The 26707-nt window shown below is 37.9% G+C and overlaps 1 protein-coding gene across 2 annotated transcripts in view; it reads left to right on the forward strand.

The window, feature by feature from the left end:
• The first annotated feature begins 613 nt into the window (after window positions 1-613).
• LOC308654354 (broad substrate specificity ATP-binding cassette transporter ABCG2-like) overlaps window positions 614-26707 on the forward strand; it is a 30669-nt gene continuing 4575 nt past the window's right edge. The window contains exons 1-7 of one of the 2 annotated variants that reach the window (XM_081303617.1): window positions 614-1810; window positions 2478-2592; window positions 3169-3321; window positions 5353-5501; window positions 21558-21647; window positions 22802-22926; window positions 24904-25058. In XM_081303617.1, the coding sequence (XP_081159743.1) occupies window positions 1758-1810; window positions 2478-2592; window positions 3169-3321; window positions 5353-5501; window positions 21558-21647; window positions 22802-22926; window positions 24904-25058 (840 nt within the window). In that variant the 5' untranslated portion in view covers window positions 614-1757. The remainder of the gene's footprint in view (window positions 1811-2477; window positions 2593-3168; window positions 3322-5352; window positions 5502-21557; window positions 21648-22801; window positions 22927-24903; window positions 25059-26707) is intronic. The other variant, XM_081303618.1, reaches the window with a different exon arrangement.

Here is a 26707-nt window from a genome sequence, read left to right on the forward strand (position 1 = left end):
GTGAAGCCTTCATGAATACCAAGCTTGTTTCTGGTGATTTCAGTAGCAGATACTAGGTAGCTGGTAATAGAAAAGGTGCATCGAGCACTATAGATAGATATACCTTACAGTTTACCCAGTCACTGGTATGTTTTTTCCCTTGGGAAGTGAAAAGACACAAAATAATAAGTGATGTCTTGTGTTCTGGCTTGTTCGAGCTTTATGGGGTTCTGTCTTTAATGTTTTAGGGAGAGGTATCTCAGTTAATGAGCAAAGCAAAAAGTGCATTTCACTTCAGCCCCCACTGGCCACAGTGCATTTGTGACAGCTCAAATTGTGAGTGCTGAGGTTCTCTTGGATATAAGCACTGTGGGGTAACTACATTGGGAAGTTCATCACTGATGACAGTTGAGAAATCATAGCATTGACCTCTGTGGGAATCATTACCTGAGAATGCAGCTGTCAACTTGGAACTCTCACTGTTACTATTTTTCTCTGTGGAATACATCTTGACCTACTTACATATTCTCAGTGGGCTAAGCCAGGCTCTGTTTTATCATACCTGTGTAACCCATGGTGGCTCTGCTGTATTTTCCCCCCTTCCTGCTGTATCTGAATATATACTATCCCGACTCATCCGTTTTGTTTAAAACATACTGTTCTGGGACTGGACATGTTTAAAGATATCCCCTACTGGAGCAATGGCTCCAAATTCTAAATTGAGCATTTTCCAGTTGTTCATGCTGTGCACAAGTTTTAGACCTTTTCTAATCCATAAAACATTTTTAAAAATATTTTTTGTTGTCAATGGACCTTTATTTTATTTATTTATATATGGTGCTGAGAATCAAACCCAGTGCCTCACACATGCTAGGCAAGTGCTCTATCATTGAGCCACCACCCCAGCCCCAGTAAAACGTTTTTCTCGAGTTTTAATTGCTTGTCATGCTTTCTTATCTTCTGGATTGCTTCATGCTAGCCTTTGGGTTTCTATCTAAGATACATTGTTTTTTGGTCTGGTTAGATTTTAGTAATGAGACCACTGCTGTTGATATTCTATGAATTAGTCATTAATTTATTGTGTAGGCCTTGACTACATTGCAGTTGAGGCTATTGAAGAATATTGGTGTTCAAACTTTTCTCAGAAGCTGTTACGTACTTTACAGAGTGTTAAGAGGAGTAAGTGGGGGGCTGGGGTTGTGGCTCAGTGGTAGAGTGCTTGCCTTGTACATGTGAGGTACTGGGTTTGATCCTAAGAACCACAAAAAAAAATAAACAAAATACATTTATTTAAAAAAGAATGAAAATCATGTCTTCATTAAAAAAAAAAAAGAGGAGTAAGTGGAACTCTGAGGCTTCAAGAGAATCTATTAGTTATTTCAAAAAACTTTTGTTGTTATTGTTGCTGGGGATGCAACCCAGGGCTCCTGTGTGCTAAGCATTGGGTCTTGTGTTGAGCTGTATCCTCAGGCTAATTTGAAGAAACTTTGATCATCAGATGTGCCACTTTCCAAAAGGAATAAGTGGTTTAGAAAACAAATGAAAGGAGATGAGAGGTGCCTTAGTCAGCTTTCTTATAACTCTTGACTAGTGATTGACACCTTTTGTCTACTAGACTTTTATTAATCGATAATTATTTTTTCCACTTTGACTTAGTTCTTGTTTTCTGTCTGCAATTTCATCCACCTTCCTTGAGTGTATTCGATGCAGACCTCATCTGAACTTTGTTTAAAGTGTAGCAATATATTGATATATGTTTTTGTGTTTCCAGTGGGATCATGAAACCTGGCCTCAATGCCATCATGGGACCCAGAGATGGAGGCAAATCCTCGTGAGTGTAATAAAGTATAAGCAAGTCTTTTCTGCACTATTTCATTGTGCTTTAAAAATCAGTTTATGGAGCAGATGTTGATTGAGACTTTGCTGTGCATGTCCAGTCTAAGTGCTGGGGATTATATGTGGTCAGGCTACCTTGTGGCTTTATTCCAAGTAACAGGAAGTATTATTGGGTCAACTTTATAAACACAGTATGATAATGTAATTGATATTTCATTGTTGGTCATATTATGAGCTAATGAGGAAGAAAAGAAAGGGGATGATATGAAAGCAGGGAGATGGAGCTGAAGGTATAATTGAAGACATAAGTCTTAGAGAAAGTGTATTGCCTGGGTTGGATTCTCCAAGATCTGTCAGTCACAAGGGTCATTTGGAAGATATGTGCTGGATAAGCCAATTTGCCTTGATTTTATATTTTCGGGTTTTCTTGCAACTTATAATGAAAGGTAAGGTGAAAATTTAAATATATTCATATGTGTTATATATATATATATATGTGTGTGTGTGTGTTTGTGCACATATATGTATATGCAAAATTTTAGTTGAACCATAGACTTTGTGACTAGTTCATTGTCCAACTTGCAGAAAATTTTAATTCAGAATAGCTGAGAGGTATGGCATGTGTACAGGGAGAATAAGACCCATAAAATGTCCTTTTATAGGTTGTTGGATGTCTTAGCCGAAAGGAAGGATCCACATGGATTTTCTGGAGAAGTTTTGATAAATGGAGCCCCTCGACCAGCCAGTTTCCCATGTCATTCAGGTTATGTGGCACAAGTAAGTGGAAAATTCAGATTCCCCCTATTTCTGTATGGGCAAGAGTCTTGGCTTGTAGTTTACCATGCTTCCAGTTGAATATAGGACATGATCCAGGAACCACCTTTCTTTACACCAGCTTTTCATAATCTCCCATAAGATTGAGGGTGGAATTAAATGAAAAGACTGAGAGTACCTGGAATATGACCCCTGTAGGGTGATGGTGTTGATTCTAGCTGTGGTATTATTTCCAAAATTATCTACTCTTCTCCTTTTTAGCCTTTCCTGCACCTTTCTACTTCTGGGGGGCCAGAAGATGCATTTGTTAAATCCTCATACTAAACAATCTGGAGGTGTCTGGATAGAGTGAGCATACCTACTCTTGCTCCATCTGGGTGTGCAGATAGGGATGAAATGCCTCCTTTAGGCTCTGCAGTTGTCTGTAGGTGGAAGCTCTGTAATTTGTGGAGCTGAAAGTTTACCATCAGCTGTAACTTTACCTTGGCTTTGTTATTTTCATGGACTAAGTTACTTTTGCTGGAGGGATAGTCTTAGAAAAGACTCAGTATGTCTCATTAAAATACTGTTTGCCTTCAGGATGGTGTTGGGATGGGCACCCTGACAGTGAGAGAAAATTTACAGTTCGCAGCGGCTCTTCGGCTTCCAACAACTATGACAAATCACGAAAAAAACGAGAGGATCAACAAACTCATTCAAGATTTAGGTCTGAGTAAAGTGACCGATTTTAAGGTAAAGTGACAAAGCCTGATAGAATCAGCCAGCAAAGAGGACCTCCCTATGTGGACAATGTGACCTTAAGCAGAAGTTTCCTAAGGTCTGTGAGGTCAAAAGTGGCTGCTTTCTGTAATGATGAGAGAAGTCAAGTTACATAATATGAAGGTGGAAATGAAGCTGGAGAAGCAATCTTAATGATGGTTGAATCCCAGGAATGCGCCATGCTCTTCACACGGCCTTTTCCATGTGGTCTTCTCACCCTTGTTGTTAAGTCAGGGCTCTTTGACGTCTTTCCTCTAACTTTTCTTTTTCCTTTTTTTAATTATCCATTTAGTAGTTCTTCTCCCTCTTCCTCTGGGGTGACTTTGTTCTTATGCTTTTTTTTATGGTATATTTCTGGAATTGATAAGTGATAGGAATCCAAGGATTCTAGTTCTGTGGAGTTCATTTTTGGGGTAATTTGGCTTTGAAAATTATATTTGGTCACATTAGGATTTAGTTATAATTTGTGTAGTGATCAAGTTATTTTTCTATAGCCTTTTTTTTCTTTGACATCCCCTGTTATCACCTTTCCTTAGAGGCAATGAAGAATTAAGGGGTTGTACTCTCTGCTGCTTCCCCTGGTACCTGTTGATAGTATTTTATGTGAAGTGTACTTTGTTTGGAAGAAGAATCCTGGGATGCCACCATTTAGCACTTATTTTTGTTTTATGAGTCATTGAGTTTTCTTTCCTTTGGCTCTTTATTTATTTGATTTTGCCTTCCCAGTAAGGTAGTCTTTTGCTATGTTCTTTAACTTTAAGCGGGCACTGCTCAAAGTTACTTATTTGGGTTTTTCAGGGAAAATATGTTAAGGCAGTTATTGATTTGTTATAATTTATTTGAAATAATTTTATTATGTAATGAATTTTTAAAATAACAGAAATGTAGAGAAAATAGTCAACGTGATAATGATATGATTGTCAGATCATATGGTACTATACTTATTCACACTATTCACCTTGCTTTATCAGTTGTAAATACCACCTGCCATAATTACTTCAACAATTTCACGCTGAGTATTTTAAAGAGAATCATACGATGTTTCTTCCCTGAATACTTATTTTATATCTATAAAATGACATTTCCTTACTTTACCACGATACCATTACCAACTAACAAAATGGACTGTATGTTCATATCATCACCTATGTCAAGCCCATATACATTCACATTGTCTCCAAATATCTTTTGTAGTACCATTAACAGGACCAAGTCATGGGCCTTGGATAGCATTTGATTATTATCCTTTTGGAGACTCTGAATTTCAGAATTGTTTTCTACTTCCTGTCTCCCCAAAACCTTCCTACTTCCCTCATCACACAAAATTATATAGACTGGTTGAAGACACTGAGTCAGTGGCCCTCTAGAATATACCACCTTCTAGATTTGTCTCAAAAGAATAAATGTGAGGAATTGTGCAATGAGTTGGGGTGGACATACTGTCAATTTAGAAAGACTTGCAGTGATTGATGTGCTGATGTGCTTTGGTAGAAAGCACACTTTTTTGATTGTGAGTCTATTCTTTGTAAATCCACTTGGAGACTTTTGGAGGTCTCCAAAAGTCCACAGTGTTTGGGACATTGATAGAAGACTAATAATTACTAGAGAGACTTTCCTTGTTCCCCTCCTCTCTTTATTTCTTGTTTTATTGTATGATTCCACTATCAGGGACATTTCGTTTAGTGTTCCAGTTTACTTTGGCTAAACTTAAATATTTGACTTGATAAGAAAAATATGTATGTTTCTTACCATATGCTGGGGACTTAGCTGTTAAAAGCACAGCCTTCATATCTGGTCCAGCCATCCAGAAGCTATGCCCTGAGCCTCATTTTATTCATCTGGTACAAGAGAAACCCTCTCTTCTCTCAGATGTCTATTTATTTGCTGCTCAGAATACTGAGGACAACAATATAAAGTGTCTTTAATAGGACTGGCACAGGTTAATCTACCAAATGGCAGTGACTGTGGTTGTTTCTGTAGATAATAACAATAACTGTGTTTTAGGCTGGAACCCAGTTTGTATCTAGAGGAGAAAGAAAAAGGACCAGCATAGCAATGGAGCTGATCACGGATCCTCCCATCTTGTTCCTGGATGAGCCCACAGCTGGTTTAGACTCGAGCACAGCAGTTGCTATCCTTTTGCTCCTGAAAAGGTAAATGCTATGAGACTATTGTTCTTTCATTTATTTTATATTTGGTCATTTCTGTATGCCAGATATTCCTACTGAGTATTTGGAAATGAACAGCAGAATTTCTTCCTTCCTGATTAGAGGGAAACAGCCAATGAACAAAGTAGTGTTATCAAGAATAAAAAAGCAATAGAAGAGGGAGGGACGGCAGTGGTGGAGTGGGGATCTTTTTTAAAGAGCTGGGAAGACCACAGCATGTGACGCATGAGCTGGGAGTTAGTGAGTGAGACCTGTAGCAGCTGCAGTGGAGAGTTGTAGCTGGAAGGAGCAGCTTGTGGCCCTGAGGCAGAGCATGTCTAACGCATGTGGAGCACCAGAGTTTAGAGGGACAGAACCTGTGACCAGTGTGGGTGGAGGCTGGCTGCAGTACTGCCATAATAATACCACATGCTGGGGATTTAGCAAGAGAAATTTCTTTTTTCAGTTCTGGGGGCTGGCAGTTGAGATCAAGCTGTCCACAGGGTTGTCTGCTCAGAGGCCTTTCTCATTGGTTTGCAGATGGCCATCTTCTCCCTCTGTGTCTATGAACTTATCTCTAAAATTGTCCCAGTCAGATGAGGATTCCCCTTAATGACCTTATTTAAGGTTAGTGACCTCTTTGATGACTGTGTCTCCAGATGTAGCCACATTCTGAGGTACTGGAGGGTTAGGATGTCAACATATGAATTTTGGGGAGACCACAGCTCAACTCATCCCAGTTAGAATCCATGAGAGTTGGAGTTGGGCTGGTGGCAGGTTGCATAGGTCTCCTGGGCCATTGTAAGAAGTGTGGCTTTTCCTGTCCTTAGAGGAGATGGCAAGCTTTGTGAGAGTTTCAGAGAAGAGCAGTGACTGCTGTGGAGAACATTTGGCATTTGGAGAATACTTGGGCAAGGGTAAGTGTGAGGACACTAGGAAGGAGCTGCTAAAGTAGGACAGCTTTCACTAGGAAGCTGACAATGGGAAGAGCCTGGTTTCTGGATCTGTTCTGAAAATGGAACCAACAGGGTCCGCTCAGAAACTGGACATGGAGTGTGAGGATTGAGACAATAACTCCTAAGATTTGGGGCCTGAACAAATGGAAGAAGTTAAAGCGATGCTTTTACTTTATCAAGAAAGAGAACAATGGAATTGAACAGTGTTTCATGCCAATATCCAGTTTCTCCAACGTCTCCCCATGCACCACGACTCTTGTTCTTATGGTAGCAGCCAAACATGCCGTCGTTGACATTCTACAGAAGGAAGAGGTTTCTCTCCTTCCCCCCCCCTTTTTTTTTGAAATGGGTAAAACCTAATGTTTTACACTTTTTTAATGTTGAAATTAACCCAAATTTGAGCAGTGGAAGTCTCTTCAATGTGGCTTATGTGTTTTTATAATGTCTCCCTAATCATTCTTCAAGCATTTCTATTCTCTTCTTCTTTCCACCCCCCACCACCTCTACCTTCTCATTCTCCTCTTCCTCCTCCTCCCCCTTCTCCTCTTCCTCCTTCTTCTTTTTCTTTTTTTTTCTCTTCCTCTTTTTCTTCTCCCCTTCTTCCTCTTCTTCCTTCTTCTTTTAATGGGGATTGAACCTAGAGGTATTTTATTACTGAGCCACATCCCCAGTTCTTTTTCTTTTTATTTTTTTGTGTTGAGACAGTCTTGCTAAAATGCTTAGGATCTCACTAAATTGCTGAGGCCATCCTTGAACTTAAAATCCTTCTGCCTCAGCTTCCTGAGTTGCTGGGGTTATAGTCATGGACCACCATGCCCAGCTAAGCATTTCTATTCTTTGTGGTCATTGTAATGTTTCTATCTTGTCTTGTACTTTTCTTGTGTCTGCCAGTTCTGCTCTCTTTTTGTGTATTCGAAAACCAAGGTCTATTTTTAGAAACCAACGTCTGTTTCTTTACTGTTACTGCTACTGGCATTGCCAACAGACCCTTGTAGGCAAACATCGGAAAACACATGTATGGGTATGTATGTTTATATTTGTATACTATGTAGAAAAAGTGCTTCTATATTTTACTTAGAAATATGTGGAATATAAATATTTTATGTGCATGTGCCTATATGTGTATACACACATACACATCTATATTTGAATAGAAAGTACCCTGTAAAACTACATCTGTCACTGTTGCTGTTTCTGTTAGTGTGTACTTATTAAAAATTTCACAATAATAGTTGAATTCCAGTCTGAAATCTCCTTGTCATTTTGAGTCTTTGCCATCTTCATATTTATCAATGATATCAGACAGGAGAGAGTGACTCCCATTTTCTCAATATATTCCTTTATTTACTCAAACAAGTAATTTAATTTTCTAATGCAACCAGACCTCCAATTGCTCTGCTGTTTACTTTGTCCTCCACCCACTTTGTAAACATTTCTGCCTCATTTTCTTTTCATGATAATTGTTTACTTTAGAATTAAAGGGAAACAAAAACATCAAGCTTTGGAATACATTGACTGAAATACAAGTATCTCACATCTGAAATCTTGAAAAGTTACTCTGACTACTTAACTGAGGTAGATTTATGTTGGCAGTGCTTCAAGGGAACCTCCATCCATCAAGAAATTACCTTCTAGTCTGGGTTACAGGCTCTCCAACCTCAGGTCATGCGATGAATAATACCAGTGCCTTTTCCCCCTGGATTAAAAGCCCTTAGACTTGTTTCACACCCCCAAAGTTCTCCACTCGAGAGATGGTCTGTAGTCAATTTGAAGGCTAGAGACAATTATCAGATAGATTGGTTGACAGAAGGGGCAAGGCGTTGCCCTGCTAATGATACCAACCTTGTCCCTTCTTCAAGGTCTAATTATTAACAGACAGCCCTGAGTACTAATTGTCATCACTGCTATGCCATACATCCAATACTATTAAGTATTATAATTGTCATACTGACTATAGACATGATTTTCATCAAAGAGGAAAAAAAATACATCTTGTGTATTTTATCACACTAGTCAATTTTTCACAGTATAAGAGCTATTTATAATAATTACTGAAATGTATCAAATCAAATAAAACTTAAAGGATTTGTTTTCTAAAAGAAAAAAAAAGTCCTATAAGCAGATTATTTATTATCATTAAGAGTTATATCCACTGGTCCTAAGAATATCATGACTCATCCAGTCATTAGGATAAAAGCTGATAGTCATATCCAAGGTAGCAGTTGGCCAACTCCTTCAATCTAAACACCAGTACCCTCTGGGTCCAGGGCTCTGCTAAGATAAATCAAACTCAAAATAGGGGAGTCTGACCAGTAATGAAATATTTGTTCACCTGTCTCAGGGTCCCAAATACTATAGGAATCTGAAGTATTTGTACTAAATGTCTTTTAATCTGTTGGGAGAGGAAAAAACAGAGAAGTGACCATTTATAGAAGCTTGACAACAGTATTTCTAGAGTATATTAAGGACAACTATTACCTTGTTAAATTGGAAACAAATATTTATTCTTAAACCTCTGGTGGATCTGTCAACTACTTATTTCCTTCTAGCATTTAGAGCCCTTCATTCCAAGACCTGAAGTGGCCTCTGCAGTCCCCTTTTGGCCCACTTTTTAAGCTTCCAGACACACCACTTTCATGGCTTCTCCTCTCTATCAATACCTTCCTCTTCATCTGTGGCCCATGCCCCTGTAAACAAGTTTCTATGCTAGAAGAGGAGAAACAGAAGAGTGGGAATATGTGTATGGTTTAAACTTTTTAAGATTTCAGTTGCACACGCAAGTGGAGATGCCAAGTCATGGTATGCAGTTCAGTTCCCTTTATGGAACATACCCATGATATTTTTATTATCTATAATTCTGTTAGTAGTATTTGTTAGAGAATGATGAATTTATACCCAATACTGTAACTATTTTCTTTTATGAGGGGCTGAGACAGAACTCGGGGCCTTGGAAACACTGGGCAAGCACTTGACCACTGAGCCACACCCCAGCCGTTTGACTGTTTTCTTGTTTTGCCCTGTGTAGTTCACAGCTAACTTGCTCCTGCGAAGAGCTCTACCTAGTCCTTCTCAAGCACCACTCTGTACTCAGGCTGCTTAAATATGCAGGTTCTGTTTCTCTAGAAATGCGATAAAGCCCCAGTTACAGGAGATTCTAAGAGGAGGTACCCATACTGATGCTGCTGGTCCTCAGACCACACATTGGGTGTCAGGGCTCTCGGGTAATCCCACTTCCTGCTCTGAGTCCTTTACCAGCTCCCTCTTGCCTAGGAGCAAAGTTCTAATTTCTGAGTGAGGGATCAGCCTCTGCCTGTTCTGTTCTTTCTGTACTTCCTTTTTAACTTCTTCATCCAACACCCTCACATTCACACACACACACACACACACACACACACACACATACACACACACACAAAGCTTAGTCCTGAACACTGAGCTTCTTACTGTACTTTCCCAATGAGATCTTTTTATTTCATACTTAGTTCACCTTGTTCTCACACGAGTGCTTTTCTCTTCTTAGCTCACCACTGCTGTTGGACCTTTTGATATCTACTTAAATCACTTAAATTAACTAAGGAAAGTTAGTAAATTCTGTTCCACATTATATTCAGATTATTGGTCTTATGTCCTGATTCTCTTTGAGGCAGAACACACTCTGCTAGTGTATACTAGGTAGTTTTTAAATGCAATTAAATTAATTAAAGGGATTTTTCTCATGAAATATTTTACTAAAAAATTTGAACATGATTTTGGCCTTTGTTTTCTCTTCCCATTAGTAATAACTCTCATGAAAAAGTAGTTAAGAACTATTTCTCCCATTGGATTGAACCAGAGATCAAATACAAGCCTTAGTAACTGTGATCTCTTGGACAGTTGCTTGATTTTTAAGCCTTATTTATAAAAAAAAAAATTAAAAGTAAAAATTGAAATAAGATTATCTCTAAAGCATTTCATATAAATATAAACATAGTAAGAATTTAGGAATATTAATTATATTATCAGAGCAGAAAAATGAAAACCAATCCTAAAGATATAGAAGACTTAAGCCATCAGTGAGAATTGGGTATACAACCATAGTTTGAATATTTAGTCCATTATTAATTCTTAAATATGGATGCTTTTTAAAAATATGAGCTCCCTGTACCCATTCTCAGAGATTTCACTTCAGTGTATGGGAAAACTTTCTAGGAATCTGCGTTGTCACTGAACATTCTAGTGGATTCACTAGAATGTTGATGCACCATTCTTTAAGAAGCCTTAGTGTGCCCGCACCGGTAATCCCAGTAGCTCAGGAGGCTGAGGCAGGAGGATCAAGGGTTCATTGCCAGCCTCAGCCTCAGTGAGACCCTGTACAAAAAAAAATACAAAATAGGGCTGGGGATGTGGTTCAGTGGCTCAGTGCCCCTTAGTTCAATCCCTGGTACCTAAAGAAAGGTATCAACAGGAGTGTTACTTGATCTCTGTAGAGATGGACCTCAGGTTCCACCACTGCAAAGCATCTTCAGTTTGGTGCTAAATTTTGCTTCATTGTGCAGCACTTGCTTGTCCTGTAGGTGTTTTTGTTTTCATATTAGAGTGTGCGTGTGAGTGTGTTTCTACTAGGCCTTTGGTCTGCTTCAAAATTATGATGTTCTTTCCCTGAAAGTTCTGTGCTTAACTGGTTGGACTGACAGCCAGTTATTCCATCAATTGAATATTATGGAAAGGCCCAACATTATCTACTTCTTGACCATATAGCAGATTGTGGTTTTTTTTTAGCTGTCCCTCTGACATGTGATTGTATTCTGCCTTCATGAGGCTCAGGGACATGCTATTTTATTTCTAGTAAGATTAGATTGCAGATTTAGGCCCTGAGTGAATTTGAGTGACCTGCTAGTCATTAGAGTGGCTGGTTCTAAATCTGACTTTGATGAACCAAAATTTCTGAGATACCTGGATCTTTGTATTTCAGGTTGAATTATGTGATTTTTTAAAGTGGCTTATAGATTTGGATATGATTATAGATGTTTTTCTATGGTCCCAAATGAAGTTTAAATATTCACTAGCTATTTTCTTAATTTTTATTTAATGTCTGTCATTTAAAAATGATCAAGTACTCATGACTGTGTGGAATCCAGAGTAGATGAACTTAAGAGTCAGACCTCAGGCCAAGTTCAGATGATTGTGCCACAAGAAGTTGAGGTAAGAGCCCAGATGTGCTATGCTGGTCACCTTCTCTTGATAATGGTGCTTTGGAGATTTGTCATCTATGTGGAATTATGGCAGCTTGAGAGTTGATCATTTGAACCTCTATTTAAATGGCAGAGAAGCAATAATTGCTAATATGTGTATTGCCATTACAAGAATTTTCCAGGTGAACTTAAGCCCAGTGCACCCAGGCACTTAACACTTTTTTCCTTGGACCTAGCTTTAGATTTATGAATAAGTCCTGGTAAGCACCAGAGCATTTTAATAGTTCTTTGAGTTTCTTGATTTATGATGAGTAAGGTCTAATATAAAATGTTCTGAAGAGACAAATCAGGGTAAAAAAGAGCAAGAGGATGAGGGAGAATTTGTTAGATTCTCTTAGCCTCACCTCCATCACCCTCTGGAGGTGATCTACTTTTCTTTCTGAGACCATCAGGTTGGTTTCTTTGGTTTTCTTTCATAGGTTACCAGTGTGAGCCCTACAACAATCCTGCATACTTCTTTCTGGACATCATTAATAGAGACTCCTCTGCTATAGTGTTAAATAGAAAGGAAGAGGACTGTGAAGGTATGTGAGTCTCAGATTTACATGTTGTTGTGTTCTGACACCAATCAACAGATAGGCTTCACTGTCCATGAGTGCTGTATTTTAAATTTAACTTATTAATGTATATTTATATGGTACTATGAGTTATAAAGTGAGTTTGCATTAAAAAGAAATATGCTTGTGGTTTTTATTACATTAAAAATAAGAAACTTGGCACTTTATGCATCTGTACATAAAAGAAAGCAAGGACTAGATTTTATATTAAGAATTATGGCTGTGGTATGATGTCTATTTTAGGAACAAGAGTCCCAATAGTTAGGACAATGTCATTTTTCTATATCCATAAGATTATGGCAGAAGTCAGGTCAATTAGCTGTGCTTACTAATGTGTAAAGCAATGACAATCCTTGTGATTTTTCTATATTTAAGCTTTAGAGTTAAGGTGTTATCCAAAAAATGAGTCACAGAAAAACAGGTTAAATCAGCTGTTATCTTTTAGTAATGCTTCTTTTCTTTATCCCTTTTATTCCAAAGCCAACAGGGCTGAACGGTTTTCCAAGACAAAAAAAGCCAGTCGTAGACACATTAGCTGAATTTTATGCCAACTCCTTCTTCTACAGAAACACAGAAGCTAGATTACAGGAGCTCTCAGATGGTCAGAAGAGGAGCTTAGGCTTTAAGGAGATCACTCATGTCACCTTCTTCTGCCATCAGTTCAGATGGATTCTCTGGTGAGCATTCAGAAACTATCTAGGTTTCCCCTCGGTCACTATTCGTCAGGTAACCTACCAGATCTTTGTGCTCTTTTATAGTAATGTGGGAACAATTTGGTTCTAATGTAGTCTCCATCAGGATTATGTGTATCTTCTACCCACCATTCCATTTATTTGTCATCTGCACTCCACTTTGGATATAGAAACAGTCAATAGAAAAAGCAAAACATTAGTTTTTACATATGGAAAGCTGTTTTTTTGTTGTTTTGTTTGTTTTTGTTTTTGCACGACTGAGGATTGGACCTGTGGGTGCTCCACCACTGAGCTTCCTTTCCAGACCTTTTAAAAAACTTTTTATTTCAATACAGAATCTCACTAAGATACCAAGTCTGGCGTTCAACTTGTGATCTTCCAGGCTCAACTTCCCTAGTTGCTGGGATTACAGGTGTGCACCACCAGACCTAACAAGGCTATCTACTATCTCATTACTTCTCTAAATTAACATGAGATACTGTTCCGTTTTTCTTTTGGTTGGCTCTGGGTCGTTGTTAATTACCATTCTTTAAGGTTTTGTTTTTGTTGTTGTTATTCTTAATCCCTATGTCGCACAAAACACTAGTTCTTCCAGACATTGGTCCATCATTAATATAAGGAAATCAATTTTACTCATTGTTTTGGGGTTACTATTTTTATTATTAGTCACTGAGTCTCTGCTGAGTGCTGAAAGATGTTATGTGGTTTGTTCTAATGAAAGACTGATGGCTACTTGTGTACTGTAATTTTCATGCATAAGTATTGTCACCTTCCAAATATATTTGAGCATCTACATGCCTTTTGAATTATACTATAAATTTTCCCAAATATTTTGATCCTTGAGATTTGGCATTTCTGCCAAAATGTGAACACTTTTGTGTCCTGTCAGTCAAGGGTCAAGTTTTCTTCTTTGAGAATAGATTTGATGTCATTTGGATCATGTTAGGTGTGTTAGATCGATCAACTTGAGTTAACCATTTTCAAACAGTGATGCAATATAGTGAGTTGATTCTTCTTTGTGATTTGGGCTTTACTTTGAATTACTTGCCTATAAATTGGCTTATAAATGTCTTATCCAAAACACATATGCATATATGGTAGTTAGTTGTGGGCAGGCCTGATCAAAGCATAGCTATTTGCAGTGTACCTGAATTGTGTGAATTGTGCTTTGTTTTGGTTCTAGGCTTTTTTTGTTGTTTCTGTTGATGCCGAGCCACATCCCCAGGCCTTTTTATTTTTAATATTTTGAGAAAGGGTCTTACTAAGTTGCTTAGGGCCTCATTAAGTTGCTGAGGCTGGCCTTAAACTTGTGATCCTCCTGCCTCTGCCTCCTGAGTCACTGGGATTACAGGCATGCACCACTATGCCCTGGTCCTAAGTGCAAACAGCAGGCACAGAGCTTCCAGGTTGCATGTTAGCTTATTTACCTCATCAGTGAACTCAGTTCCACAAAAGCAATTCTAGCAATATTCAGAGAATAATAAGGGTAGAAGCTTGTAGCTCCCTGAGCTCTGAAGGACAACTATTGTTATGGTTCTTAAACACTGGAGTTTTAGCATAGGAATAGGCAAAACCTTTTTGTTCAAGATCCAGATGGTATATATTTTAGACTTTTCAGGCCAACATGGTCTTTGTCTCAGATAGTCCACCTTATCATTTTAATGTGAGAGCAGCCATAGCAAATAAACATGGCTGTGTTCTGATAAAACTATATTCATGAACACTGAATATCTAGTAAATTTCATTATCAGAAAAATATTATTCTTTACCTTTTTTTTTGGTAACAGTTTAAAAACATAAACACCATTCTAACTTTTGAGTAGAGCAAGAATAGGTGGCTGGCCCTATTATGGCCCGGACGCTTCAGTTTACTGACACTTGGCCTGATGTTTACAACCTTCTATGTTTTTTTCGTTCTCTAAATTTTGAACATGGAATTGTGAAAATGTTTTTTGACTCTCTGTTGATAATACCTTGTATCTGCTCTTGAGATATTCTTTTTAGCTTTGAAGTTTTCAAGATACATAGTAGGATATTTTATTATCTTCAAACTTACATTTTTATAATTTCCCCAGGAATAATTATAATTGAAATTACTTGAATAAATTATATGATAATGTAACTTTTCATCCCTGTGGCCAAAATACCTGACAAGAACACCTTAGAGAAGGAAAAGATATTGTGGGCTTACAGTTTCAGAGGTTCAGTACATTTTCAGCCAATTCCATTACTTTGGGCCCAAGATGAGGCAGCAGTCGTAGCAGGAGGGCATCGTAGTGAGGAAAGCTACTCAGCTGTTGGTGGTCGGGAAGTGGGGGGCAGGGGTGGAGCCAGGGACAAGATATTATCCCAAGGGCATGCCTCTAGTGTCCTACTTCCTCCAGTCACTCTTACCTGCCTATAAATTATTAATCCATCAATTTGATCAAGCCACCAATGAAGTTCCAGCTCTTATAAACGAATCATTTTACCTGTCACTATTCCTACATTGAGTAATATATGAGCCTTTGAGAAAACAGCACATATCCAAATTATAACAGTTACCCTTAAGCCTTTGCTAAGTGAGGCATCCTTTTGAGAGTTTTTATCCTAAAAACAAAGGGGATGTTTGTCAAGTCTCCTTGGGAGCCATTCACACTGATTGAGTAGGTGAAGGTAGGTGAGGCTGGGGGAATGGGCCACTCTAGTGGGACATGTTGACTGTAGGTCTCAGTGGCTGAGGTTGAAGGACAAGCAGTGATGGAGGAGGTGAAGGAGGTGGTAATGGAAGCACTTGGGTGTCCCCAGAGAGAGCTGGCTGAGTGCTTTGGTGACAGTGACAATACACTTTCTCATACAAATGGAATCTTATCAGAGGTAAAGTGAAATGATCCTGCTCACTCTTCTTCCTTTTTTATACAAAATGTTAGAAATTGTGTGTATAGTTTTTAAATTTTATTACTTGTTAATTTTGTCGTGCTGGGGATGAAATCCATTGTCTTATGCAGGCTAGGCAAACATTGTACTCCTGAGCTGCATTCCCAGCTGTGAACCCTCTTAAAGGATGAAACTATGCATGTTCATGGACACAAAAGTTGAGAGTTCAGTTAAGTCTAAAATTTTAGCCACTTGGACTTTATTTTTTGCCTAAAAATGACTTCCCCTAGCACATGCTTGACTTTACCCTGTATGGCATTGTGGGTACAGAACCTCAATTGGCCCTAAACCAGGAGAGCATTTTGGACCCAATCTTAGTTTGTCCAATCATCTGCTCTTGTCTTGTCAGTCCTCCCAAAACAACAAATACCTTAATTTTCAATTTAAGTTAGAAAGCATTCTAATAAGTACAGTGCTTTATATTCTCCCAGGGATTTTGTCCATGCCATTTAAAGTGTTGCCCTCAATAGAGAGATTTGATTATGTAACCACAATCTTGTAATAATAAATTATGTACAAAAATTTTACCTTTAATTGAAATTCTTTCCTTTTTATTTTCATTTTTCTTTTTGGTAAGATGTTTGGCATAGCCATTCTGGGATTGATTGTAGGTGCCACATTCCTTGTGCTAAAAAATGATTGTACTGAAATCCAGAATAGGTAAGTAAATTTGAATCTCAATTTGAAAAAATTCTGTTACTTTTTTCAAGCTTATGAATATACTTTAAATATTTGAATTTATGGTAAATAAATGTCATTGTTTTATTGTGGGTAGAAGGAGTTAGTGCATTGATGAATGAATGGAAAAGATCATTTGTTTTACAGATATATCTATATGTAATAGTAAACTGTACAACTCAAATTTATCCTTTTCACCATTCTTAAGTGGACAGTTGGGTGGTATCAAATATATTCACATTGTGTGACTACCATGACCACCTGACTCCAGACCATTGTTTTCATCCTCCCAAATGGAATCCCCATGAATCAGCTACTACCAAAACTCACTTCTCTGTAGACTGTCTAACACCATTGTACTCTGAATTTCTGAATTTGACTACTACAGGAATCCTACATGTGTGGATTCAGCAGTATTTGTCTTTTGGTGATGATTGGCCTATTCCCTTAGCATCTCCAAATTGTACCATGTGTTGGAATTTCTTTCCTTTTTAAGTCTAACTGATTGTCTATTATATCTATATATTCCATTTTGTTTATCTATTCATTGGTTTATGTAAATTTGGGTTACTTCTATCTTTTAGCTATTATGAATAATGTTGCTATGGGTTTATAAATATCTCTTTGAGTCCCTACTTTTAGTTCTTTGGGGGTAAATACTCAGAAGTAGAATGGCTGGGCCATATGGTAATTCTGTTATTCTTTTGAGGATCTGCATCTTGTCTTCCACTGGAGCTGCACCATTTTACATTCTAACCAGTAGATAACAGGGGTTGCAGTTTCTCCATGTCCTTATCAAAAGTTGTTACTTTTTCCTTTGCTGAATAATAGGCATCTACCAGATCTCTGTTATAATGTCCTATATCCATTTTAAAATTGAATTAATTCCTTTTGGGATATGGGATTTGCAAAATATTTTTCTCCCATTGTGTAGGCTGTCTTTTACTTTCTTGATAGTGCATTTGGTCCAGTGTTTATTTTTCTGTTACCTGTGAGCAAATTTCCTTTATGGTTTTTGATTCATATGACTTCGGGGTATAAGTAGGGTTGGCTGGTAAGAATCAGTGTTTCCTGTTTTATGGATAACACTTATCTTAGTGTTGTGATCATTACCTAGTTTAATCATAATATGTCCTTAAAAATGTAATTTTAGAATGAGACATTTTATGTTCATAGCATAGGTGCTTAGCAACAAGTTTCTCATCATAATTCATGTATGAGAACTACTCCTTGCTAGACACTGGATTCCATGCTTGACATCCACAGCCTCAGGTACCTCCTAACATCCAGAGGGGTACATGGTCCTATCCCCACTTTAATATTGAGGATGTTGAGGGAGGTTATAGAAAATCTTTTTTGATGTCTATTAAAGGCTGATTATTTTTTAAAGAAAGAATAAGTGTCAAAGTCAATTCTCTTTTTTCTTTTTCTCTCTTTCCTCTCTCACTTCTTCTCTTTATTTCTCCCCTCCCCTCTCCTCTCTTCTCCTCTCCTCTCCTTTCTTTTTCTTCTTCTTCTCCTTCTCCTTCTCCTTCTCCATATCCTTCTTCCTCCCTCTCCCTCTCTCCGGCTTCCTCCCTGGCACTAGCACTAGGGCCTAAGTCCTCAGGCACTCTACTATTGAGCTATATCCCAAGCACTTTTTATTTTTATTTATTTATTTTGAGAAAGTTTCACTATGTTGGCCAGGCTGGCCTCAAACTTGTGATCCTCCAGCCTTGGCCTCCACAGTAGCTGGGATTACAGAAGTATATCACTGCACCTGGCTAAACATGGATTCCTCACGTAAGAAACATTTTTCATCAGTGTGGAATCAGATAATGTTATACTATAATATGATTATACAGAGATTTTCCTGAGTTATGCCATACTTCTACTATCCCTAGAGGCTTAGATCTCTGGGTTATTTCCAAACATGCTAATATTTAGTTTGTTCCCTGTGTAGATTCCACTTCTTAATCCAACAGGACCTAGAGACTGTGTCCATATTATGTGTCTGGAAGCATTTGAATAAGATATTAAGAAATCTATCCTTAACTGAAAATAAAGACAAACTAAAAAGCCAAGCATTAAAGGTCTTAGTAAAAAAACTCTAGAGAATATAAGAGAGCTTTAGTAATTTCTTCAGATGTTTTCTGGAGAAATTGGACATTTTCCTTGTTTTAATTTGTATTTTTGCCTATATTTACTACATTTTTTAAAATAAAAAGGTGAACTATGTGAAAATGGCCGCTGTGTGTAGCTTTTCTAATCTGTCCTGGGGTGATCATTCATTGCTTCTTTTGATTGGAAAACAATGTTTCAATTTCATTTCTGGAATCAAGTTTTTAAAGCTTCCTTCAAGGGTGAATATCAGTGCCTCATCTTTTGAAATTGCTGGGGAGGCCAACCCTTTAACTCTTCTTTGGGATCAAGCACCGTCTTTGCATTTTCTCTCACCTGTGTAGCTGAGGAAATGGGTTTCAATCCTTTATGGAGTGTGAACTCCTTTAACTCCATAGCCTTATAGGCTTATGATAACAGATAAATGAATCAGAAAAAACAGTTAAGGTATTTAAAAATAATTGGATCCAGTTGTCTCACTTCTGGGTATTAACATGAAATATTTAAAATCAGTTTGTTGAAGAGATATCTGCACTTCTGTGCTCACTGAAGTACACTTCACAATAGCCAAGTTGTAGATTCCATCTAAGTGTCCATCCTAGGATAAATGAATAGGGAAAGTGAGATGTGTATACACAGTAGAGTACCGTTCAGCTCTAAGAAAGAAATTCTGTCATAGTTGACAACATGGATGGAAGTGGACAACATTATGGTAAATAAATTGAACTCTTAGAAGCAGAAAGTAGAAAGAATGGTGGTTGCCAGAGGCTGAAGGGAAGGCAAAAAGGGAGAAGGTGGTCAAGTGTTCAAAGTCTCAGGAGGAATAAGGTTTTTTTTTTCCTTTGAGATTTTATTACACAATGTGATGAATATAGTAAATACTAATATATATCTCAAAACTGCCAAAAATTAATTTCAAAGGTCCTTACCATAAAAATGATAAATATTTGAAGTGGTAGATATTCTCTTAATTATCTTGTTTGATTATTTCACATTACGTTCATGAACCATAACTTCAGTTTGTACCCATAAACATGCAAGTATAATTCATCAACTTATCATTAATATTTTAAAACAAATCAGATAATTAAGTAGATAATAGAGATATGGCTTACCACCTTGGAAAGAATTTGCACAGAATTCTATAAACATGAAAAAAAATTTAATATAAAATAAATTATCCTATGTTTTATAAGGAATTTTATAATCTCATATTTCAGAATCATTAACATCACTGTACTATTAGATGTAACACAACATATTGAACTGAATCTTTTCCATGTCCCACATTTCTCAAATTAGCTTTTGACTTGATGTTAGATTTATTCCTGACTCAAAAGTTGTGTAGTTGATTTTCTGTTAGGCCTGGCTGATTGCCATTCGGTTTAATCATTGTATAAACATTTACATTTAAAATAGCCTGTACACTTAGTTCTTTATTCTGTAGGTACTATGGAAAATTATTGTCAATGGACTCTTATTTTTCCCTTAAAGTACCTGTGACTCTTTACTTGCGTTACAATTTTTAAATGATTTATTGCTTTTGTTATTTAAATGATGTGTCACATCATCTCTTTTTTTTTTTTTCAAAAAGTTACAACTAACATCCTCCATATTAATTAAAATGTTTGGTTGTGACGTGCAGCCCATCCACGTTTGAAGTACATGCAGTTGCTTTTATGACATCTATGTATCTATCAAAATGTAGATTAACTGAACACTTTCCTTTTTAAACCTCTATCATTTTTCTAAAAAGCATTGAAAGACTTCCTTTTCACATAGATGCAAAAATTAATTGTTTTTCACAAATCAGGATCAGTTTGATTTATTTTCTTTGGAAGCCTGGGTAGGAGGGTAGTTGTCCCGTGTCAAGGCTAACTGTCAAGGCTTTGCTGATGGTCAGTTGCTGGTGTCTGTAGTATAGATCTGAGTGCGGGTTCCCTTCACTGTCTGGCATTTTCCTTCCCCATGTCTTTCTTTTTTCTTACTCCACTTGAAGACCAGATTAGCTAAGTGAATGTTTTAACACTTTGGGGCTTTATTGATCTTCCAAATATACATTAGAATGATAGTGGTCATTTTCTTTTTTAATTGAAGGTGATACTATTTCTATGACCTATGAATTAGCTCAGGTTGCCATGACTAAATGCTGTAGATATGGTGGCTTAAACAATAGGGGTTTATTTTCCCTTAATTCTAGAGTGTGGGAATCTGAGCTCAGGGTTCCATTCCAGGAGGGTCAGTCTCAACCTGGCTTTCAGGTAGCAGCCTCACTCTGTACCCTCACAGTAGAGTATGCTATGATGATTCTTCTTCTTATAAAGACTCTTGGGATCACATCTTGGGATCTGTACTCTGATGACCTCATCTAACCTTAATATTTCCTAAGTCACCTACTTCCAAATACCCGCATTTTGGGGGTTATTGCCTCCATATATCAATTTCAAAATGCAGTCATAGGAAGATAAAAAATCAAGGGTATATGAAGTGTGCCACAAAAGGAAAGAGAGTTTTGAGGTGGTGTCAGAAGCAAATTGGAGGAGGGAAATAAAATGGGCAAAGAATGTGACATAGTTTAGCCCTCAGTGGATAGAGGAGTGGAAAGAACCAGAGGGCAGCCTTATACCAAAAGGCAGGTTGGTTTTGTCTCTTCTGCTTTTCGAAGATTCAGTTTACAGTCAACTAAGACTATGAGTTTCAAATAGGGGTATAATATGGAATTACAGGGGCACTATGGTGGAGATAGAGATGCGGAGAGACCTTAAGGATTCATGTTTCCCTTTAGTGTTAACCAGAATAGTTCTGCAACCTGAAAGGAAAAAAAATCTATTTAATGTTATGTCTTTTATGGAAACAGTTTGTGGGTAGAAAACTGAGCTAATGGCATTGACTTGACTGCAATACTTTTGTTCCTGTTCTGTCCTGGCAGAGCCTGGGCATTCTATGTGCTGGTTGTCTTCCAGTGTTTAAGCAGTGTGACAGCTGGGGAGATCTTTGAGCTCCAGAAGAAAATTTTCAAGTGAGTTGGTCTCTGTTTCAGAAAGGGGCATCAGTATCTATTGGTCATACAGGTCACTTCTAGGATTGGGACAAGGATGTGATCTTGGAGATTTGTCATAAAATGCGTAGACTTACCAGTCACAGTGTGAACTTTTGAGATATACCTAGGGATTACCAATATTGACTGAGAAAATGCAGTTGTGAGAGGGTAAAAAAATCAAGAGTATGCCACTAAAGGAAAGAGAGTTTTTGGTTAGATATGACCAGCCAATCCCAAAGCTGCAAGAATGCAAGCAATAATCGAGGTGGAAAGTATTTTTATGTTTTCAGGAAATAACAGCTCATTGTGACCCTTGCAAGAAAAGTTTGGTAGAGAGTAAGAGGTAGCCTCAGCAGCAAATTGGAGATGGGAAATAAAATTGGGAAAAATGTGACTTAGGTTAGCCCTCTGCGGCTGGAGGAGTGGATAGAGCCAGAGGGCAGCCTTACAGTAAAAGGCAGGTTGGTTTTGTCGCTTCTGCTTTTCAAAGATGCAAGAGTTAGCCCGTATATACATGCCAAGGACAGGAATCTTCAGAGAACAAAGGAATGAGAACACTGGTGGAAGAATTTGAAATTATGGGAGAGAGACATCAGGCAGAGGAAAGATGAGGATTTGGTATCTGAAAGGGTGTATGTTGAAAGACATGATCGTTGAAGGAAGTCTTTTTAAAATTATTTTTGAAACAAGATCAGCAGAAGTAAAAAGAATTTGGGAAATTGCACCTGCATTTGGGGGCCTTGGAAAATAATAAAGTCACCTTTTTCACAATCGGAAGTGGAGAGAAGAAAAGCCTCTTTCTATTGAGTTTAGCCTCTCAAGTGCTGCTGCTCAGGCAAAGCCAGCCTCAGAGGAGAAGGAGGGTCTCTGAGGAAAGTGAGGAGACACAGACTGTCTCCTTGGAGGGGTGATGTGGGCCAGAGTGCGCAGCAGCAGGAGAAGTGCTAACATGAGAGAGGGTCACAGTAAGAGCCTCGTGGAGCTGATACCCTGGGGAGGCTGCCCTGAGATACAGAAGGGCATGGGGGTCAGTCTGGAGCCTGTGGGCAGCTGCAGTGTCAGACCTGGTGGCAGCAGGAGTCTGCACAGCAGCATCTCATCTGGGCTGTGTGGTGTGTGTTTTTGTTCTGCAGACACGAGTACCTCAGTGGATACTACAGAGTGTTGCCTTATTTCCTTGGGGAACTGTTATCTGAATTAATACCCCGGAGGTTTTTTCCAACTATTATATTTACTTCTATACTATACTTCATGTTAGGTAAGTAGCAAGATGAAGAAGATGTGTCTTTAGTCTTGAATATGACATGATGCTCATTTCTCTCTGGAGCATGTTCATGGTTATTAAAACTACAAGCCAAGCTGTATTTAAGCTATGGAAGTACATATACCCTCCATGCACTCTGGTAAAATAAGTGTTCACTGATGGCATTGTTGTCAAGATTTTTCCCACCAATTTTTTTTTTTAACAAAAACTAGGAATTGAAACCAGAGTGTGAGCATGGTAGGCAAGTGCTATAACCACTCTGCTATATCACCAGAAGCTTTATTTTTGTTTTGTTTTGAGATGAGTCTTGATAAATCGCCCAGGCCTACTTTGAACTTGGGATCCTCCTGAAGCAGCTTCCCAGAGACCAGGGATTGCCAGCATGCACCCTGTGACTGGGCCAACCAAACTTCAAAACTGTTTATAAGACTTCAATTTACTGCTCTCAGTATAGAGAGAATAGATAAACCAAGAATACCAAGTAGTTTATAATTCCTTCCATGTTTGTGTGTGACACACCGAGATGCTGTGTGTCTTAAAATCCTGATCCCTGACACACAGAGTTGCTGGGTGTCACACACAAACATGAAAGAAATTATAAACTAGTTGATGTTTTTGCCTTATCTATTCTCTCTATCTATAGGTCTCCATGTAGAGATAAAATACAGAGAGGTAATATCTCTACTGTGTATAGGGATGTATTGAGAGGGATAAAAATATCAATATACACATATATTCTCTCCTTCTCCTCTCTAATCAGAGAAAGGAAGATGATAACTTTGGTGTTCATTTATGTAATAAAAATACTTATTTGGGCTGGGGATGTGGCTCAAGCAGTAGCACGTTCGCCTGGCATGTGCAGGGGGCTGGGTTTGATCCTCAGCACCACATAAAAATAAAAGATGTTGTGTCCACTGAAAACTAAAAAATAAATATTAAAAAATTCTCTCTCTCTCTAAAAGAATATTATTTTATGGCTGTAGATGGATTCCTTTGTGCATTAGACTCAGGTTTCACTTCAGATACTGCATCAGAATTTCTCTCTCTCTCTCTCTCTCTCTCTCTCTCTCTCTCTCTCTCTCTCTGTGTCTCTCTGTCTCTCTCTCTCTCTCTCACACACACACACACACAATATCTGTTTTTGACAACATACTGCAGGATAACAACAACTGATAGATCTTAAGCATTCCATTTTACAAATCAGGTTTGTCAGAAAGAATTAATCATGGAATCAAAACCCTTAGATTTCTGATAAGTGTTCTTACCACTCTTCCCAAACCCTCAGGTGATATGACACAGAACATTAGCTCATTGTAGTGTATAGAATACTTTAGGAAACTTAATTAGCCCCTTTCAATCAGAACTATGTGGTGGTTTGTTTAGAGGGTCTTAGGTTATGAGGATAACTTTCCTTCCCCCAGGTATTTTGAAAATGTTTTATTAGTGTATTATAGTTATACATAATTTGGGGGTTAGTGCAGACATGATTGTGCAAGCATGGAATTTAATTTGCTACAGTTCAGTCCCTAGTAGTCCCCTTTTCCTCCCACTATGGGATCGTAAAATCCTGATCCCTGTTTCTTCACTAATCATTTACAGAAAACAATGAACAAAGTGGAGATGTCTGGGTACATGAATGGGCTGTTGAGGAGTTTCCTGTGACAGTAGAATTGTGACCATTTTTGTTGCCCATATCCCTCCATCTCAGCCACTTAGAAGTTGTTCATCATTACACATAGAGGAGCATGGATGTTACATGGAAAAGTGCTTTTGCAGTAAATGTAAAAAAGAAAACTATATGATAACTTTATGTGGTTACATGGAAGGAAACAATAATGATAGTTCCATAGTGGGTGACTTTTTTATTCTGATATTAGTTTATCAGAATGTTGTAGTATTACTGGCAAAATAAATAATTTCAAATACAAGGTGACCTAGGAAGCTGGACTAACTCTTTCTTTTCCTTCTAAGGCTTGAAACCAGATGTGGGGGCTTTCTTCATGTTGATGATTATTGTTTTGCTGGTGGCTTATGCCATCGGTACCATGGCAATGATCCTGGGAGCAGGGGAGAAGGCAATGGAAATAAAGACATTTCTTGTGACTGTCTATTTTGTGTTTATGATGGTGAGTGTGAACTGTACTGCTTTGAGAGGGAATCTCTTCCCTTCTTGTTCTTTCCTGCTTCTTCAATTGTCCTTAAAACTTGCTTTTAGGATCCTGTGTGGGACTCCAATGTTTTCAGAGGCCACACAGTGGCTATTAGAGAATGTACCACTTTCCTCCTGGTCCTTATGCAATCTTTTTGCTAGAGTCCTAATTTTGTTATTCTAACTTTTAACCAATCCTCACTAATGAGCTTTCAAAAATACTTCTGGGTGATGTATCATGAAACCTTGATAAATTGGAAACTCAAATCCCAGAAGAATTATGATTAGCCAATTCCCTCATGAAAAACAGATTCTGTGCCTGACCTTCATGCTGGTGTTAGAGAATTGCCAGGTCTGTAATCAGCAGAGATGGTTTGGTTTTTGGATTATGTAGGCTTCAAGGCAAAAGTGAAGATCCATGAGGTGTTTGACAGTGTGTGGCATGGGAAGTCTAACTGGAGCGCCTCTTATATTTTGAAAAGAAGTATTGAAAGCACTAGAAATTCCAAAGTCCACAGTGCTGGGTTCCCTCCCTTGTGGGATCCTGAGGTTCTCTTATATCAAAGTATTTCTACATCTTTTAGGAGTTTTTAATGTTTACTTAGTTCTAATCTTATATGCTTTAAATTTTGCACTCAAAATGATGAATCAGCTGATAATTGCTACCAACCTTCTCCCTGTGACATGAACTAAACAGGAGTGCTCATCCTATTAATACACATGTCCGTTCTGCTTCAGTAGGAGTTGTTTTTCAATGATACATATTTAGCATAAGCTCTTGCTAAAGTTTAATTTATGAATTTGGCAACTACAATGTATATCATTGAGAAAGGGATCTTGTTATAGTTCCTATGCTGTTGTACAACAAACAAAATATCTTTCAATAAATGAGCTTTTCTTTGATGGGATGCTTTGATTAATTATTATATAAGGAATTCCATATGTAATTTAAAAAACCAATCATAAAACCATATTTCGATCAAGAGTTGCTAGTGTATACTAAGCACTTAGTTAGGTCCAGTCTAAACATATGCACACACACCCTAACATTGTTCTGCATATCCCAGTGCACTCACACCAGTTAGGACAAGTGTTATGTGAACCTTGTAGCTGTCTCTTGTTAGTCTATAGCAGTCCTTTCTGGTATCTCCACTGTTATACTGCTTTCTGATAGCTTAAAATAGAGGTATTGACTTTGTTCTGCTGAATTCACATTATTATTATTATTATTCTTTTTGAGTTTTAGGGCTCTGGGGTATTTAAGCTGGCCTTCTGAATCCCAATTTGTTCCTACAGGCATGGGTACAAAAAGCAAACCCTTGTAAATGACAACTCTTATTATTGTGTAGAAGTAGAGAGGAGCATGTGATGCTCAGGATTTTAGATGTCCAGGTTTATGAGGGGGACAGATAGTGGAGGTATAATTTGAGTAGTCAGTACCATCAGCTCTTCTTGTCCATGGGTTCCACATCCAAAGATTGAAACAACCACGGGGATTGGGGGGTGTTAAAACAAAATTTGCATCTGTACTGAAAATGGACACTTTTTCTTTTCTTGTCATTTGTCCCAAAACCATACAGTATAAATTTTTACTTGGTGGTTGACTTGTATTGTGTTTCAAAAGAA

The sequence above is a fragment of the Spermophilus citellus genome, assembly GCF_964194105.1.
Source record: "Spermophilus citellus genome assembly, chromosome: 8".
NCBI classification, from domain to species: domain Eukaryota; kingdom Metazoa; phylum Chordata; class Mammalia; order Rodentia; family Sciuridae; genus Spermophilus; species Spermophilus citellus.